This window comes from Aptenodytes forsteri, unplaced genomic scaffold (genome assembly GCF_000699145.1).
Source record: "Aptenodytes forsteri isolate BGI_AS27 unplaced genomic scaffold, ASM69914v1 Scaffold193, whole genome shotgun sequence".
Classification (NCBI taxonomy): Eukaryota; Metazoa; Chordata; class Aves; order Sphenisciformes; family Spheniscidae; genus Aptenodytes; species Aptenodytes forsteri.
In genome coordinates this window covers 5,367,568-5,384,221 of record NW_008795405.1, presented here as the reverse complement: position 1 = coordinate 5,384,221, position 16,654 = coordinate 5,367,568, and the positions used below count along the sequence as shown (strand labels likewise).

Below are 16,654 nucleotides of genomic sequence, written 5' to 3'. Positions count from 1 at the left end.
GCCCCCCGTGGCCTGCTGCGGGCGGGGGGGGGTGTGCCGCGGCCGCCGTGGGGTGCGGGCGCCCGCAGCGGGGCGCGGAGGCGGCGGCAACGGGGGAGGGGATCCTGTGTCCTCGCTGGGGCTTTGGGGTGCGCGGGGGCAGCTCTGTCCTCGGAGGAGGAGGGGAGGGAGGAAGGGAGCCGGGCTCCTGTCAGCTGCGTGGCCGTGAGTGGCGGGGGTGGCGGAGCCGGGCTCGCCGAGGGGCGGCGGGCCCGTTGCTCACCCTGTGCCTGCTGGCGTTGCCTCACGGGGGGCTGTCCGGTAGGCCTAATGGGGGTGAACACATTGTTTAGTCTGGCTCCTGACTTTAAACAGCTCGTTAGGAGCCTACTTTGTAATGCTTGCTCTGCTCAAAACCGAAATGAGACTCTTTTTTTTCCTCCCTAGTACGCATTTTCTTGCTGAGGAGCTGATAATGCTAATGTTAGTGTTATCAGAACAGTTTCATCACGCAAATATATATAGAGCATTTCTGGGGCCTGCATTATGTTGCTATAATACTTTTTTTTCTGCCTTTTTTTTTTTTTTAATGCAGCTTGGGGTTTGTGTGCTTCTCATATGCTGTCATCTACTTCCTTTCCTGGGGTTTCTACCTCCCACACCCTTCTTTCCACCATGGGCAGGTGGAGGGAATGTGCAATGCATTTATTTATACAGTGTTTCTCAAACCAGAAAGCACTCCTTTAATAGACAGCCTTATCTAGTGCTACTGGGGATGTGCTTTTAGGCTGTTAATGATATTTCAGGAAAGTAACTTAACGTTTTCTCTAGAGGTAAGTTCTGTGGTTTGGGCTTTGTTTTCATGTATGCAGTAGGAAGTTGAAATTTAAAGTTATGTTACTGGAGTTCAGACTAGATATCAAGCACAGTTATATGAGCTTTGTAGGTAATGTTATAAGCCAGCAGGGCACTTCCCAAGGTGTAGAAAAGATACATACTAGTTCTGTGAAGCCAGAGAGATGTGCCTAGACTTTGAATGATGTGTTCTTGCTAATAGTGTATATAAAGAAAAAAAGCTAAGGTGAGATGAGATTGTTCATGTCAGATGAACCATCTGTTGTGTATGTGGAAGTTAGGTGACAAAATAAAGGGCCGTTCAAATGTGCATCTGCAGCTGTGCTAGCTTGCCACTCTTCTGTCTTGACTGCTTTTCCACTATCACAAAGTTGTGTTTGTGAATCTGAAGTTCTGATAGCTTAATTCAGCCTTTAAAAACCATGTGTTTAGAGTCAATTGAACTAATACTATTAGTAGGCCCGAGAAAGCACATGGTCGAGTACATGAAGGATTAAGAGCTGTTGCCAAACTTAAATCGCTACTGTGAGGTAAAACTGTTCATTAATATCCAGAATTAATTAGGAGAGGGTGTTTGGAGTCCGATTCTTGGCAGCAGATCGTAACAGGAAGACCTTTCTTGCTCCAATTTTTGTCAAGAATCATTCTGAAAGAAAATAAGTCGTCATCACTTCATCTATGTTTTGATTTCTTACAGTAACAATACCACTTTCTGTAGTAGAGTCTGGCACAAGCCTAGAGACTGTGTGTTAAATGCTTCCTTGAATACTTGTTCATTCCTAATGTCTGGTCTGGAAACAGTCATCTGGAATGTGAGTACATTGAAGGGAGGGGTTTTAAGAAGGATGAGTAAAAATGGTTCAAGTATTATATTTCCTGACTTCAGAAGATGTTTTTAATGAGGATTTTTTTTAGTAGTGAGTCTTTAACTGTAGGTTTAAACCCTAACTCTGTAGTCATAAACTTTGCTTAAATCAATTTATTGAAAACTTGAGGTGAATGCAAGAAAACTCAGGCCTAAAGAAGTGGGCGCTATTTTTTTTAAAGACATAATATTAATACAGATTATGAAGAAGTTGAACATTGGGGGCTGGGGAAAGAATATTAAGGAGTCTATGGGGAATTAGCAAAAGCAGCTAAAAAAATGGTAACTGTGTGTTCCAGCCAAAGCTGGCTATCTTCTGCTTATCACAGAAACGATGGCCTTCTACTTCTTCTGTTGATCATTCATTAAGAATGTTGAAAAACATCTTCTCTTACTTTTTTCTGGTTGCCCATATTATTTGATTCTCTAGGGTTTTTTCCCCTTGTTTGCAGACTAAGAGGTAGACATTCTCTCATTCTGCCTGAAGAGAGGAAGTGATTCTTCCTCTGACTGTCCTGCACCTACCATGGCTAACTTCAGCAATAGGCGGAGGTTTTCATACTGTCTCATTAACTGGTGGGACAAACAAGCACAGTCATATACTTGTAGGAAACTTCTGTACCTATTCTCTCAAAAGGCAGCGCTCAATGGCTTTCCCTGCCCCTTCTGATTTTACTTACCTAACTGAAAAACATTCCCTAAACTTATTGCCTGATAGGGAATCTCAGTTCCTACAGAGGAACTGCTGGAGAGTAAGTTTTGTAAATAGTTAGCCAGCAATTGCAAGGAGACTGGAAAAAAGATTTGTATTCAGGGTGAGGGTTGACCTATATCTTAATCTTGTAGTTGCACTAAAATGAATACGCTGCACAGATTGTAGCTGGGAACAATTTACTTGCTGCCAAGGATACTTTGATACTAGTCTTGCCGAATAGATGCCACTTAAGGATTTTGCTTAACTCACTGCATAATTTAGAGGTTCATGTAATAGGAATAGCATCTATGCTATGGAGACTGTTTCTGTGCTGAATTTAACAGTTGAAAAATTGATGAGAAGCAATTCGAGGTAATTTTTTTCTTAAGATTTCCTTTTTTTCCTGCAAGAATAGGATAAACAGGGTTTGCATTCTCTTTCAAAGTCTACCTAGTCACTTGTGCAAAAAGAACATTGAAAGAAATGACTAAAAATACCACAGAAAATCTCTGACGGATGCTCTAAAGCAGTCATTGCCAAACCTTTTTTGTTCATGCACTTCTCTCTCAAAAAAAAAAAAAAAATTAACATGTTTAACTTAGGAAAAAATACCTGTATATACTACTGTACTAAGATTATGTTAGTACATCATAAAATGTGCACAAAAACAGAAATGAAAAAAGAATGATATAAAGGTGAAATAAACACTGTATTAAGAAAAGATGTATTAACAGTACAAAAAGTATTTTCTTCCTGCATCCCCACTTTGGAGATCACTGGTCTAGAGCATGCAAACTCTAGTTGCTTTGTTGTGATAGTGTTTGAAGCTTGAAAAGCTTGGTAAAAACTGGAAGGAAAACTGACTACAGTGATCAGTTAGGGCACTCATCAGAGCTTTGGGAGACTGCCAACTGCTTGCATTTACTGCATTTTTGGCTATTTCCCGAAGGTGAGTGACCATTCTAACATCGATGGTATTTCTTGTCTGGTAGTAGTAGTCCTTTAGCTTTATAGGCTGTCAGCTGATTTGTTCTTCTAATACAGCAAAACTTTGGAACTGTTGGGCTCCCTCAAGCTAACGACGTTCTCACTGAATCACACTGCAGAGCTCTTCTTTTTTCTACCCCTCTCTCTATAGTGCTCTCTTGAAAATGGTAATTCTCACAAAATGGTAGGATCTTTATCCAGCATACGGTAGGATCTTTTTATCTAGCATAGGCTGCCACAGTACTTTTGCTATATTTAAATAGACTGATTGAACACTGGTCTTTCTAACTGAGGAAAAATGAATACATTTTAAAGCTGATTTTAATTATATAGGAAGTGGTGGATGGTTGAAACAAGTGTTTAGCTGTATGAAGTGCTCTGGAGTCCTAGCTGGGCATGAGAGCACCCAGCAGTGTCTACAGCTCAGCACTGTTTGCAAGTGAAACATTCTGTACAATGTTGTCAGCTGCCTGTTTCAGCCACAAGTGTTTTTGCCTACTTTTTCCTTTTAATATATCATTGCATGTCCCTAATTTGTTTAACAAATGGTAGGATTAATTTCCAATTGGCCTTTTCAGAAGGGGTTTATAGAATTAGGCAGCCTTGGTAACAGACCCAAATTTAACAAAAAAAGGTTAGTTACCTTTTCTAATTTAACTGTGGGAAAACAAACGAAATGATCAGCTTTAATCTCTGAAGCAGGTGCACAAACATAACATCTGTGACTTTGTTCAGTAGTTGAGCCTTGGCTGTTAAGCTGTTCTTAGGTCAAACTTTGACCTTCCATAGATCTTTCATTAACACTTTCAGAATAGTTTTCTTAACTGTTTCTTAGAAGTAGACACACTTCTATGAGTAGCGGGTGCATATTAGTCAGCAGTTCTGTGAAATAACAAGGCTGTAAGTGATCCCTCCTCTACTCACATTATTGGTCATCACTGCAACCTCATCTGCCTAACTTGCAAGAAAGTCCCAGAGCTAAGAACAGTTAAACTAATACTTTGTTGTTGCTTTAGTGCTGTTTTGGAACCACTGTTTTGAAAACAATTATTCAACTTCTTAATAACAAAGCTGGTTCCTTCAGAGATAATTTAAATGATGCAATAGAAATGAAATAGGTTTATTTACTTTCAAGGAAGAAGAGCAAATGTTTAATGAGCTCTATCTCATGTTGCTCAGATGTCTCTTGCCTTTCAATTTAGTAAATCTTTTGCTTTGCATATGAAGTTACAGTAAAATTGTTTTGATACGTGTGCATAGATAATATACCCTATTTATATTTGACCTTGTCTGGTCTTTTGTTGTAAAGTCAACCTTCCACAAACTGAAATCAGTTAGTAAAGCCTTCACCGAAAAGCTAGCATGGTCTAGTGCTGTCAGGCATATAGGCTGACTTTGAGCAGACAAAAACAAACACCCTAGCTGGTATAGCTGTTATTTATAACATGATGTTTGTTACTGCAGTAACAGGTACTGTATAAGTCCTTTGTATGTATTAATAGCAACATACAAGCTACTGGGTAGGTTAACCCTGTCTTAGTTTCCCCCCGCTCCAGAAGCATGTCTGAATCTCTTGACAAGCTCTGGAGTTTGAAGTTGTAGGGGTGGCATTTGGTTTTAGATCAAAATTATTTAGGATAGTAGAATGTAATCTGTGGGAAACATGGTAACTTCAAATTTGTCTCATAGTTTCAAAATAGAAAGGACCAGCAAGTATCCTAAATGCATACTTACTTTTACTGTATTTGAAAACCAACTGTTACGTGGTGATCTGAAGTGTTGAAGTTCAGTGGTAGAACTTCTTATGACTTAGCACAATCAGCCTTATCTGTTAGATTCCTCAAGCTGGTAAGCACTGTGGTCTCTGCCAAAAATGCAGCTAGCCTTGTTTTTTCTTATGCCTCTTTTGGTGTTTGTTCTTATGCTGTCTCGGTTGCTACTTGCAGGATCTGTTTCATCTGGAGTGCTCTTTGCTGTCTCCACTAGTCTTTCTGAAGGGCTCTACATGCTTTCATTTTTGGACCTGTAGGGTACAGCTGCTTACCCGCACCGACTGTTCTAGATCCTTTTAAATCCTGTGTCTGCTGGCAAACTTTTTGAGCTTTACATCCTCTTCAGTATGCTCAACAGACTATTATCTATTTGTCTCAGTTGCACTCTCAAACTTCTTGTCACCTTAGTTTGCAGCTTTACTTAAGTCTTAGCGTTTTTTCTTGGTTTTTGTTATGCTGTTACAGCTTAAAGTTGATCCTCATCTTTTTACTTGTTCTAATCAAAGGTTATACTGCAAACAACAATGTGGAAATCGCTTTCTGGAATCTGGCTTCCAAGATTAGCCCTTTCCTTGCAAATACCCACAGTTGCTGTGTTACAGTAATAGTCTTTGAAAGATGAACCGATACTGTCATGTTTATAGTTTGTCACTTCAGAGATGATTTGTCTCTGTAAGACACTTCACTTGCATGAGGATGAAAAGTACGCAAGTTTTGTTTGCTGCCAAATGCTTACAGAAAGTCAGCAGAGTTCTGTAAACTTTTGTAGAGTTTTGCTGGCATTCAGTATTTCTGCAGGTAGTCTTTAATAGCTAACCATAACATACTAAATGGTGTATCTCATGTACAGGGCATTAACTTCTATCAGTTTAGGTACCATTTCTAGTCATAGCGCGGGTCTCCAGCCTGTCAATGCCTTACCACTGCTATAGGGCATTACACACCCCAGAGTCTCAGAAGGGGGTATTTCTAAATGTAGTAGGAGTTAGTGGCAGCTTTGCTTAGTCATCTGTTTATATTTTGAGCTTTTATTTTGGTTTAAGTGAGTTGTGTACCAGAGAAAGGGAGGCCTGTAGCATCTTCTTTCAAATGTGGGGGGGGTGTTTACCCATATGAGGTGGTATCAGAGACTGATGACTGGGAACAGTCACATTCCAGCTGTGATAATTTTAGAGGCTTTCAGTCAAGGTGATAGTGCAAACCAAGTTGTTCGAAGCACAGTGAGTAGCCCATTTAAGTTACAGGAACAAAGAAAATAAGAGAGACAATTCTGCAAAACAATGGTAAAACTGTCATAAATAAGCTTTTCTGATTATCATCTCCCTCCTTTTCACCTCTATTCCTTTAGGTCTCTGCCTAGTAGCCTTTCTTCTTTACCATTTCTTATCTTTGCGATCTTTCTAATCAAATATCGTATCATAGCCTGTTCAGATAAGAAAGATGACAATTAAACAAGGCTTGCAGCTCTTGAGCAGTATCTTAAAGACAAACTAATTTCTCACAGTTCTGAAGAGAGACCTCTATATAAAGGTTTGAATATGCTGGTCAGGCAAAATTAACTGGCATTCTGTAAAGAACAATGTTTAATTATAACTGGAGTGGTATTAATGTAACTTTCTGGTCGCTACTGAAGCTCTTTATATTAAGCTGATTTGGTGACTAAAAACCTTAGGTTCCATAGGCCCTTTTCACTTGATGCGTACCTCTTTAAGTGGTTTAGTTGGACTGGAACAATTCAGTGTGTAGTAATAATCTAGAGGATTGATTTGGGGTAAAGGGGGGGGGGGGGGAAATCCACACTTTATTCCAGTATTGGACACACAGTTGTGTTGGCATAATTTAAGGAAGAAGAGGATCATGTGTGAAACATTTGATTCTTCCTGACAACACTAACAAGGTCTTTCTGAAGTGCATTAGTCAACTTAGTATACTAGAATATTTCAGAACCATGGTACAATATTATAGCTAAACTTATTTTTATTTTTGAGAAAATTACTCATGGAAAAGCTTTTTACTGACTTATAACATCTCTTCTAGATGAAGAGGGAAATCAAGATGAATCACTGGAGTCAAAGGTGAGGGAGTAAGTTTCTAGTCATTCTGTTTTTCTTGTGGAGTGAGAGCAAAAGTCTGAAATTCAGAACTATGATTTGATTCCTGTTTTAAACTGTTCTGTAGCTCTTGCTGTCTCATTAATTTCTTCTGTGCATCAGAAGAATTAATGTTGTGTTATACCTTTGACTCTATCCCTTGCAGTTCTTTAAAAAAGCCCTTTTTTTTAATGAGAGCTGATAGAGGTAGTTCAACTTACTTTTGATGCTACTGTTTAAACTTAGTGTGTTAATTAATCATATCTTTTAAAAGTAACAGGGTTTTTTGCCAGCTGCTGCTGTTCAGTTTTTAATCTTCTAAATTCTGTGGCTGCTTTCCTTCAGACTTTATCTGCAGAGGATCAGGTAAAGGACCATTCCACAGGAACTCGAGTGGTAGCAGGTCAGATCTTCCTTGAATCAGGGAAATCAGACTCTCGATCAGAGGATGCAGAGAACTTTCACAGTCAAGAGGAGGAAAAAGAGAATTCGCTGGAAGAGTTGAACTCTCTAGAAATGTCAAATCTATTAAATAAGGATTTGGAAGAAGCAGAAATACAGAGTCCAGGTAACTGCTCACAGACTTTTGAACAAGTGGCAAGAAAGATGCATCTGAGTAACTTTGGCATCTGGATGAACACAAATAGTAATTTTGAACATACGAAATAACTAGTGTCTTAACCTTTCTGGAATGGAATGGTAATTGCTGCCTTTTCCATTAGAAAGGAACATCAAAAAGTTTTCAAATGTATTGCGATTGAAATCTGAGTGGTTATTTTTAGATGCATTTGAAAGGGTTTTCCATAATTCTTGTTGTTTCCCTCTTCTTGGAAAGCTTTAACTATCAAATGGAGAAAGCCCTGATTTCTTCAAATAGGACTCAAGTACATATACTATGCTGTGTGTATGTATACCAACCATCGAAGGAGAAATTGCATCAGTGTTTCAGCCTGCTGGCTGTTTACCTGGAGAGTCAGTTGACAGAGAAGGAACAATTGTGATGCAAAGACAAGCTTCCTAGGATGGCATTGGGAGCCTTAGGGCAACATCTAAATTGCATGTAAACTTCTTCAGTAAGTTTTTAAATGTAGGTAAAACCTTATGTCCTTGTGCCTAAATTCCCAGGAAATTGTAGTACTTCTTTTTTACTACTAATAAAAATATAAATTTAATATGATTTTTTGACTTGCAGTTAGTAGTGGATGACAACTAGATGACACAGTTGAGTAGCCTATGCAGCAAAGACTTTTCCTTTTCACTTGTTCATAAGAAGTAAATCTTCGACTTCACTGAAAAAATATAGTACATGGTAATATTACTATTTGTCTATCTTCTCAACTCGGATTCGAATGTCAAAAGAAAGCAGGAGTTATGAAAATGAGCTCTTTATATACTAACTTTTAGTGTTTTCTAATAAGCCTTACTAATACAGATCTAGTGTACAGTTTGTAAAAACTCAGTAATAGGATTAAGTATTGCTGTCGATAGGTGTGGTGTTGTACAGGAAAAAGGTATATAAAATCCACTAAATAGCTTGCTGCCATGAAACAGTGAGCTAAGCACCATATTTAGTGCAGTCTATTTCAAAAGTGAACTTTAAGATACTTTCAATCTCACATCAGAAAGGTATAACCAGATGGCTTGCTCCCTGGCAACTAAGGTTTTTAACTACACCTGTCAAAGTACTGGAAGTGACTTTCAAAAACCATAAATTTAAGTCTTGCCCAGTTTTTGGAACCTCTTATGAAGTAAATAAGCGATGTGGATGGAAGGATTACTGGTTTTATTTAAAAAGCAATTCTGAAGGAAAAGTACTTGTATTGTGGCAGGAAAAAAACTTACTAAAGGACAGCTTTACTGGCAAACTTTTTAACTGAGCAGGACAGGGATCTACCTCAAGTACAGATGTTAAATCTCTTAAATGAGCTACTGGTGACAGGACTGCATTAAGGGAGATTAAAGCTTTTCTAAATACAGTTTGGCTCCTGTGTATGGTCATGAGATTGCATGGAAAAAAATATTCTTCAAGTTTCCACATGTATTTTGCAGGATATTGAGCAGAAAAAAATTTCATCTTCAGTAATTTAGAATTAGTACTACTAAGGCTTTTAGCCTTCTAAGAAAGAAGTTGTCCTGCTCTCCTCTGATTAGTGAGGGGGTCTTGTGTGTAAAGAAAATGGTATTTTATAGTTACTTATTTTGTGTTGTATGTTTTTGTAACAAATCAAGTTCCATACTAACAGATTTTGCTGAAACTGCCCATGAGAAAACTGCCCATGAGTTTATGCAGAGCTGGCAATTCCTGCTGTATTTGTTTTCCTAGTTGGAGGAATCTTGCAGTAATATAACCAATACTTACAAGTAACCTATATTTGGGTTTCCTGCAGCATAACGTACGAGATGAGATATAAGTAAATAAGGACAAAACATAATGATAAAACACCATATACTTTATTCAGACATAGTAAAACAGGTAAATTGCTACTTGCACACTTAATTTACTCAGATAAATTACTTTTTGTCAAACTATTTGCCTCAGTTTGCATTTATCATTTTTTAAGTACATGATAAAATAACTGTGGTGAGCATTTTATTCTGTGATTGCATCGCTGTGCTGCTTTAGGGATTAGTATATGTTACTATCTGAGGGGAAAACCAGCATTATGGTTGAATTTAGAATTAAAAAAAGGCAAGGGGGAGGACTGGGGCAGAGTAATTTCATAACTTCAGTGTACAGCTAACTCTCATGCAGAGCACTGTGTAAATGGTTCATGTCCAATTGCTTTCGATACAGGAGGCAAGGTACTAAACAATACAAGTAAAACTTCAAGTTCTCAAGTAGCGTTAATACCCTGGACATGGAGTTTGTTCAAATGACGGTGATAAGAGGTCCCATCAGTTGTAGTTATATGTACCCTTAGCATGAGTTTCTGCATTAGGCTGTGGTTAACAGATGTCTAAAATTATTCCGGGCTAATTGCATCTGGACGCATTATTTTTGAAAGCAGTTTCTGAAAATAACACTTTTCCTTGTGTGTTATGGGATAATTAACTTGGAGTGGTGTGGTGGAACATCTGCCAAGGAATCAAATTATGGAGAGCAATTTGAACAGGCTAACTAATTCTGGAGACTTCCTTATGCTTCAAAAAATCAACATGAAATTTTTAAATTAGTATGGTCTCTAGGCCTTACAATTATAGACCCTAGAAAAAAGAGCTAGCTTTCTCTATAACCACAAGAATTACAAACTTAACTTGAAAAAAACACCGTATAATTGACATTCTCAATTGCGTGACTTTGCAAATGTCTTCAAAAGAAGCTGAACCCAACTGCTGGATTTAGCTTAGTGAAAAACCTTTATAAAAGGCTAACTGAAATAATTTCATTTTCAAAAAACAAAGATAATTCTTAGTCTTCATAGAAGATTGATTTTATTTTAAAATATTGCAATATTGGAATCAGTAACCTTTGAAGTTCTAGTGCATGAGAAATGATAAATCATGCTGTTCAAAGTAACTTTGAATGCAACTTAAATATATTGGCGAAGTGAAATAGTGTTTTCAAGATCAGTATATGCAACAATAGAAAATGACTGGACTTGTAGTGATTTCATTTAAGTCTTTTCTTACAGTTGTATGTTCTAAGTGTACTCTTTGCTTATATTCAGGTACTTTTAGTATCACATTTGGTGATGTGAGTGGTTCTGTCATGATTACATCTAACCCTGGGGCTAAAATGAATACGTGCACTGGAATGCACTTCAAGGGTAGTCTTTTGCATGAGGAAGGGAGTGCAAAGAAGAGAAAGTGAAAGGAAGGGCTGTTTATTTTGGTAGGCAATAAAAATGGAATCGAGACTTGCCTTCTCGAATCTAAACAAAAAAATTTTCTTTGCTTAGAACTAAGGAATATAAGAAACATACCTTCTGTTTCATTTCCTAATTAAAAATAAGAATAATTTTTTTTTCAAGTGCTATTTAGAAAAATAATTGCTTTTTCAGGCTTCTGTAAATTAGAAATGTTACTGAAAACTTGATTAAATGCAGTTCATAGAAATTAAAACCAACCTAGGAGTGCTTTCCTATATGTAGTAGATGACTTTTATTTGTGGACTAAAGGAAAGCAGTCTTAATTCCTGGGTTTGTATTTTTAGTTTTGACAGCTATTGGAGGCACTGCAGATGGTGAACCTTGCCACTTCCCCTTTTTGTTTATGGAGAAGGAGTATGCAGAGTGCACTGCAGATGGGAGGGAAGATGGCAGGCTTTGGTGTGCAACAACCTATGATTACAAGAAAGATCAAAAGTGGGGCTTCTGTGAAAGTAAGTAACCTGATGTCTTGTTCTTGTCCAAGGAATGCTTTAAGCTAGTGTTTTCAGTCCTCTTAATGCCCTTTATTTCAGGGTCTAGAAGTCCCTGTCATATATTAATGGCAACTTTATACTGTGATATACAAGTAATTATAAAGGCAAAGTTTTCATGATGGAAAAGATTATAATGCAAATGCCACTTCCCAAAGCTATTTGGGAAATCTTGCAGTGGAGGCATCTATAAAACCCTTAGTTTCTGAGGCTGTAGGAGTATAGAGGTTTGACAGTGTTTCCCATTTCCTTGCACAGCTTGCTTTGGAGCAATGAAAAGAATATTTTAACAGCAAACTCATACATGAGAGACATGACATGAGAAGAAACTGTCTACCAAGATATCCAACACCTCCTTTAGACAGCTTTTTGTATTCACTTGGGTTGTTTATTGGTCTTCAGAAACATATTTCTGGCTGTATTTTCCCTTTAGAACCAATAGGAATTTTGAGAGAATAGTCTTGAGCTGTGTAATTGGAGCTCTTAATGTACTCTTCTTTTTTTAGCTGAAGAGCAGTCTAATAAGAGAAGGCAGATGCAAGAAGCTGAGGATGTTTATCAGACTGGGATGAAAATCCTTAATGAAAGCAGTAAAAAGGCTCAGAAGAAAGAGTAAGTCTACCTCTTCCACCCCCACAAGAGAAGGATGAAATGGCTGATCACTGGCTTAACTGAAAAGTAACTTGAATGAGTTGCCCTGGGACTTTGCACTTTATTGGACTTAGCATCAAACTATGCAGTGATAGTGCTGAAAATAAATAGTAATTTCAGGATATTCGGAAAAACAAATTTATGCCTCCTTTCCTCTAAATCCACTAAAATTGTAGAAGATTAATTTCTGAAGAGTGGATATCATCAAAACATTGACTTAATGCAAGATGGTACTGCAGTTCTCTAGCTACAATTTATACGTGGCAACTGCCCGGAAAAAAACTGAGAGTGTGATACAAGATAATTGTCCTTTCTCAAATGTTTCTTACAATCTGGTTCTCATTCTGCTTCAGAGATCAAGTGGGAAGAACCAGCACTTCTTGTCCTGCTCTGCTTTTGTTCTTGCTTTCTGATATTTTCAGTCACCATAAAAATAATATTAAACTTAATCTCAGCGAATTGTTAAAACTCTAATAATTAACATTGTATGAGAGAAAAGGGTAATGCTTGTAGATGAAACAAAAAAAAATGTGTGTTGTGTTCATTCTGGTCTGTTTACTCTCTACTCTGTATATATCCAATTACTGATTAAATAGTTGTCAGCTTACCACTATAATTAAGAATAGCTATGTTAATTTAAACTCCCTGGTACTCATGTTGACAACTTCATCAGTAAGTGGTGACTTCAGGCTGCTGATTATTATGTGAGCACTATGACCATGTTAAACTTCCTTGTGGAGATAAGGGAGCATATTTCTACTTTATGTATCAGGGAAACTGAAGCACAGCTAGAGGTTGTCCACCGCACCTTGGCAAAGACAAAGGGAGACAGTATCTGTTAGACTCTGACTAGTATTCTTTTGTATAAAATAGTGTAGGAACTGTAAAACAACGTTAGAACTTAGTTCTCTTGAACACCTTACACTTTCTTAGAAGATGAAATTATGTGAGGAACCAGGTGTGCCTCAGCCTCTTGTAAAGAAAGAGAAGTCTGAGAATAGAAAAGAGGAGAGGTAAAGAAAAATCTTGGAATGCTATCAAAAGTCCCATGAGGCATCAAGCTGAAGCATGCTTGACAGTACTGTGTTACGATGTTTAAGGTTACAGTTTTTTAAATTGCTGTGAAACCAGCTGCTGTGAAATTACTTAGGAGGACTACTATAAGTTCTGAGGCTGAAATAGAAAGGGGAGTTTCCAGAGAACTTTCTCATTGTTAGCATGACTGTTTCATCACAAAATTGATCATGTATGCAGTTGTATTGGACCCAACACTTAGTGTGTTCGCTGGAATGATTTTGTACTAAACAAATCAAAGAGACTCCATGGTCTTTCAGGCTTCTCTTTTCTCTTGTGATCTGTGAAGCTGTCAGAGTAGTGGTCCTACTAGATACCTAGTACAGGACTTAAAATTGTTGTTACAAAAATGTGATCGTTTGACCTTAAACTTCTCTTATATCTTATGGGGAGGAAATACATAGTGCTTTGCATATGGAGTAGAGTGAATATTAAAATCCAGTTTGTCCATTAGCTAAATCATATGAGTTGTTGCATAGATTGACAATTCGGAGCTGGAACAAATGACTGTAGGTAGATGCATTTGTAGAAAACAGAGGCTAAAACAGAGGAACAAAACACCTCCCCAGAATCTTCAGGTTTATGAATGGAATCTGCTTCTTTGCCTTAAGGTGACTAAGAAATTGTTTTCTTTTAAGAGCGTATCAATATCTTCTGAAAGCAGCTGACATGAATCATACCAAGGCAATGGAGAAAGTGTCTTATGCTTTGTTGTTTGGGGATTACCTGAAGCAGAACATCCAGTCATCAAAAGAACTATTTGAAAAACTAACAGAAGAAGGTTCTCCTAAAGGACAAATGGTATGTATGTCCTTAGATTCTACATAATTTATAAACCTATAAAAACTTGTTTTATAGAGTGTACGTATTCTAAGGTGGTTTAACAGATTATTCTTGCGTCCAGAATAGAATGAGAACAGTAAGTGCTGTCTGTTGCCTGGTTAAAAAAGACAGCAGATGGAGTGCTGCTTTTTTAAATTGTTTGAAAACTTGATGTAAAACGTTCAGTTCAGGCTCTGATTCAGGAAATGTATTTTATTAATGCTTGCCTAAGCATTTCCTAATTCTGACTACTCATTGCCTTTACCTTTTTAAATTTTACCAGTGCCTTGCTTTGGTTCAAAGATTGTCCCCCAAATGCTTCTGCTTTACCTGGCTTCTGCATGCTGCTGGCATTACTGAGGGTGCAGTAACAAATGGCACCTGCACCCTCAGGGTAAACACATGGAAACGGGTCTTATCTTTGAGTTTAAAAAAAACAGCGTTAAACTACCAGTGATATAGTATGGTGGTGGTCTTTTCATTTAATTTCTGATCTGTTGTATGACTGACTAGATTGTATATGTAAGTCAAAAAACGGGTAGATACAGGTGACTCTAGCCAACAAATCTTCTCTGAAACTCTGTTACTTTTTTCTTGTGGTTTGTGTGGGATGTTGTGGCTTTTCATTTGCAGTATTATCTTTGAGATGGGTGTGTGTGTGTACACACACGCACACACACACAAAATGTAGGAAGTTACAAACTCCTAGGAATCTTGACAGCTGTTTAGTGCAATGGGACTCACTTTGTCCATGTTCAGAATTGTTCATATGTAATTGTTCACATTTAATGTCATAAAATGTGGGTGTTATCAATTAATGTCTCAATATCTGCATATACTTATTGTTTAGTTCTCTCTTGTTTTGGAAGTGTCAGCTTCTTTAGGAATTACCTAGTTTCTTTTACCTCTTTGGCTACCAAGTCTCCTGCTGTTCCCTGTTTAATGTTGGAGTGCTGATTTACCATAGAAAGCAGGAACATGTTTTCTCTAGAGACTTTATATCTCAATGAAGACCTTGACTTTTATTGGTCTAGAATTCAATACTGTCAGCGTGAGGTGACTTTTTTTTGTGTGTGTGTGTGTGTGTGTGTGTGTGTGTGTGTGTGTGTGTGTGTGTGTGTGTGTGTGTGTGTGTGTGTGTGTGTGTGTGTGTGTGTGTGTGTGTGTGTGTGTGTGTGTGTGTGTGTGTGTGTGTGTGTGTGTGTGTGTGTGTGTGTGTGTGTGTGTGTGTGTGTGTGTGTGTGTGTGTGTGTGTGTGTGTGTGTGTGTGTGTGTGTGTGTGTGTGTGTGTGTGTGTGTGTGTGTGTGTGTGTGTGTGTGTGTGTGTGTGTGTGTGTGTGTGTGTGTGTGTGTGTGTGTGTGTGTGTGTGTGTGTGTGTGTGTGTGTGTGTGTGTGTGTGTGTGTGTGTGTGTGTGTGTGTGTGTGTGTGTGTGTGTGTGTGTGTGCTTTCAGAATTGCCTAGAATAGTCTTAGCACACTGTGAAATATAGACACCTTTTTATATATATATATACACACACACACACACACACACACACTCTGTTATCTTCTGTGCTGGCTCTCCTCTGAGCCACACAGCTGTAACAGGTGTTACAGATAGAGCAGTAATTATGTAAATTTTAAGAATAAAAATAACTTTCGAAAAAACCTCAGCCAAACAGCTCTGTGCATAGTCATAAATGCAACTAACCCATTGCAGAACAGATGCAAAATAGTAATTTCATAGGATCTGTTAGACAGTAAATCAAACAGTAAGACTCTTCTAGAGAAGGTCATGGTTCGTGTATGTTTGCACTGGTGTATGAGACAAATAGGATACATGAATAACCTGACAGATACTGCTCATCTTTACTTGAGGGTCTTTAAACTGGGATATGTTTACTGTTCAGGACTTTTGGATCTACATTGGGCATTCAGGGAAGTAGTAGTTTCTTCCTTGCATTCAATCCACTAGACTGAATTCTGGCGAGATGTATTTATGTTAGCGTCCTAGGCAACTGAATAATTTAGAAACATCATACTTTAGGCCCTTCCCCGCCCCTTTTAGATACAGGAGGTAGCAAAGTGAAGGTAGAGCTTGGCATATTCTTTGCAGCTTTGAATTGTTGTTTGACTTCTTTATATTTATGTATTCCAGGAAAACTGATCTTGGATTTTTCAAAGGATGTGCTGACAAACTTTATTTTATTTCTAGGCTCTTGGATTTCTATATGCATCTGGTCTAGGAGTCAATTCTAGTCAAGCTAAGGTAACTTAGAAATCTTCAGTGTGTGCTCCTGTATTTTGTCTTGGAGGCAGATGTTAAATAACCAATGATTTTGTTTTAAGGCCCTGGTGTATTACACTTTTGGAGCTTTAGGAGGAAATCTGATCGCCCATATGATCTTGGTAAGTAAGATAGTTAATAACTACACATGCAAGAACTTTTTTGTACTCTTGAATTTTTAATGTAAGATTTGCATTCATTTGAATACACTGTCCAAATATTAGATCATCAGGCATGC

General features: G+C 37.9%; 1 protein-coding gene across 1 annotated transcript in view; it reads left to right on the top strand.

The window, feature by feature from the left end:
* SEL1L (SEL1L ERAD E3 ligase adaptor subunit) overlaps nucleotides 1-16,654 on the top strand; it is a 41,207-nt gene that overhangs the window by 4,710 nt on the left and 19,843 nt on the right. Inside the window, exons 4-10 of the mRNA XM_009280937.2 lie at nucleotides 7,190-7,227; nucleotides 7,588-7,810; nucleotides 11,396-11,563; nucleotides 12,109-12,214; nucleotides 13,966-14,128; nucleotides 16,345-16,398; nucleotides 16,479-16,538. Of these exons, the coding sequence (XP_009279212.1) occupies nucleotides 7,190-7,227; nucleotides 7,588-7,810; nucleotides 11,396-11,563; nucleotides 12,109-12,214; nucleotides 13,966-14,128; nucleotides 16,345-16,398; nucleotides 16,479-16,538 (812 nt within the window). The remainder of the gene's footprint in view (nucleotides 1-7,189; nucleotides 7,228-7,587; nucleotides 7,811-11,395; nucleotides 11,564-12,108; nucleotides 12,215-13,965; nucleotides 14,129-16,344; nucleotides 16,399-16,478; nucleotides 16,539-16,654) is intronic.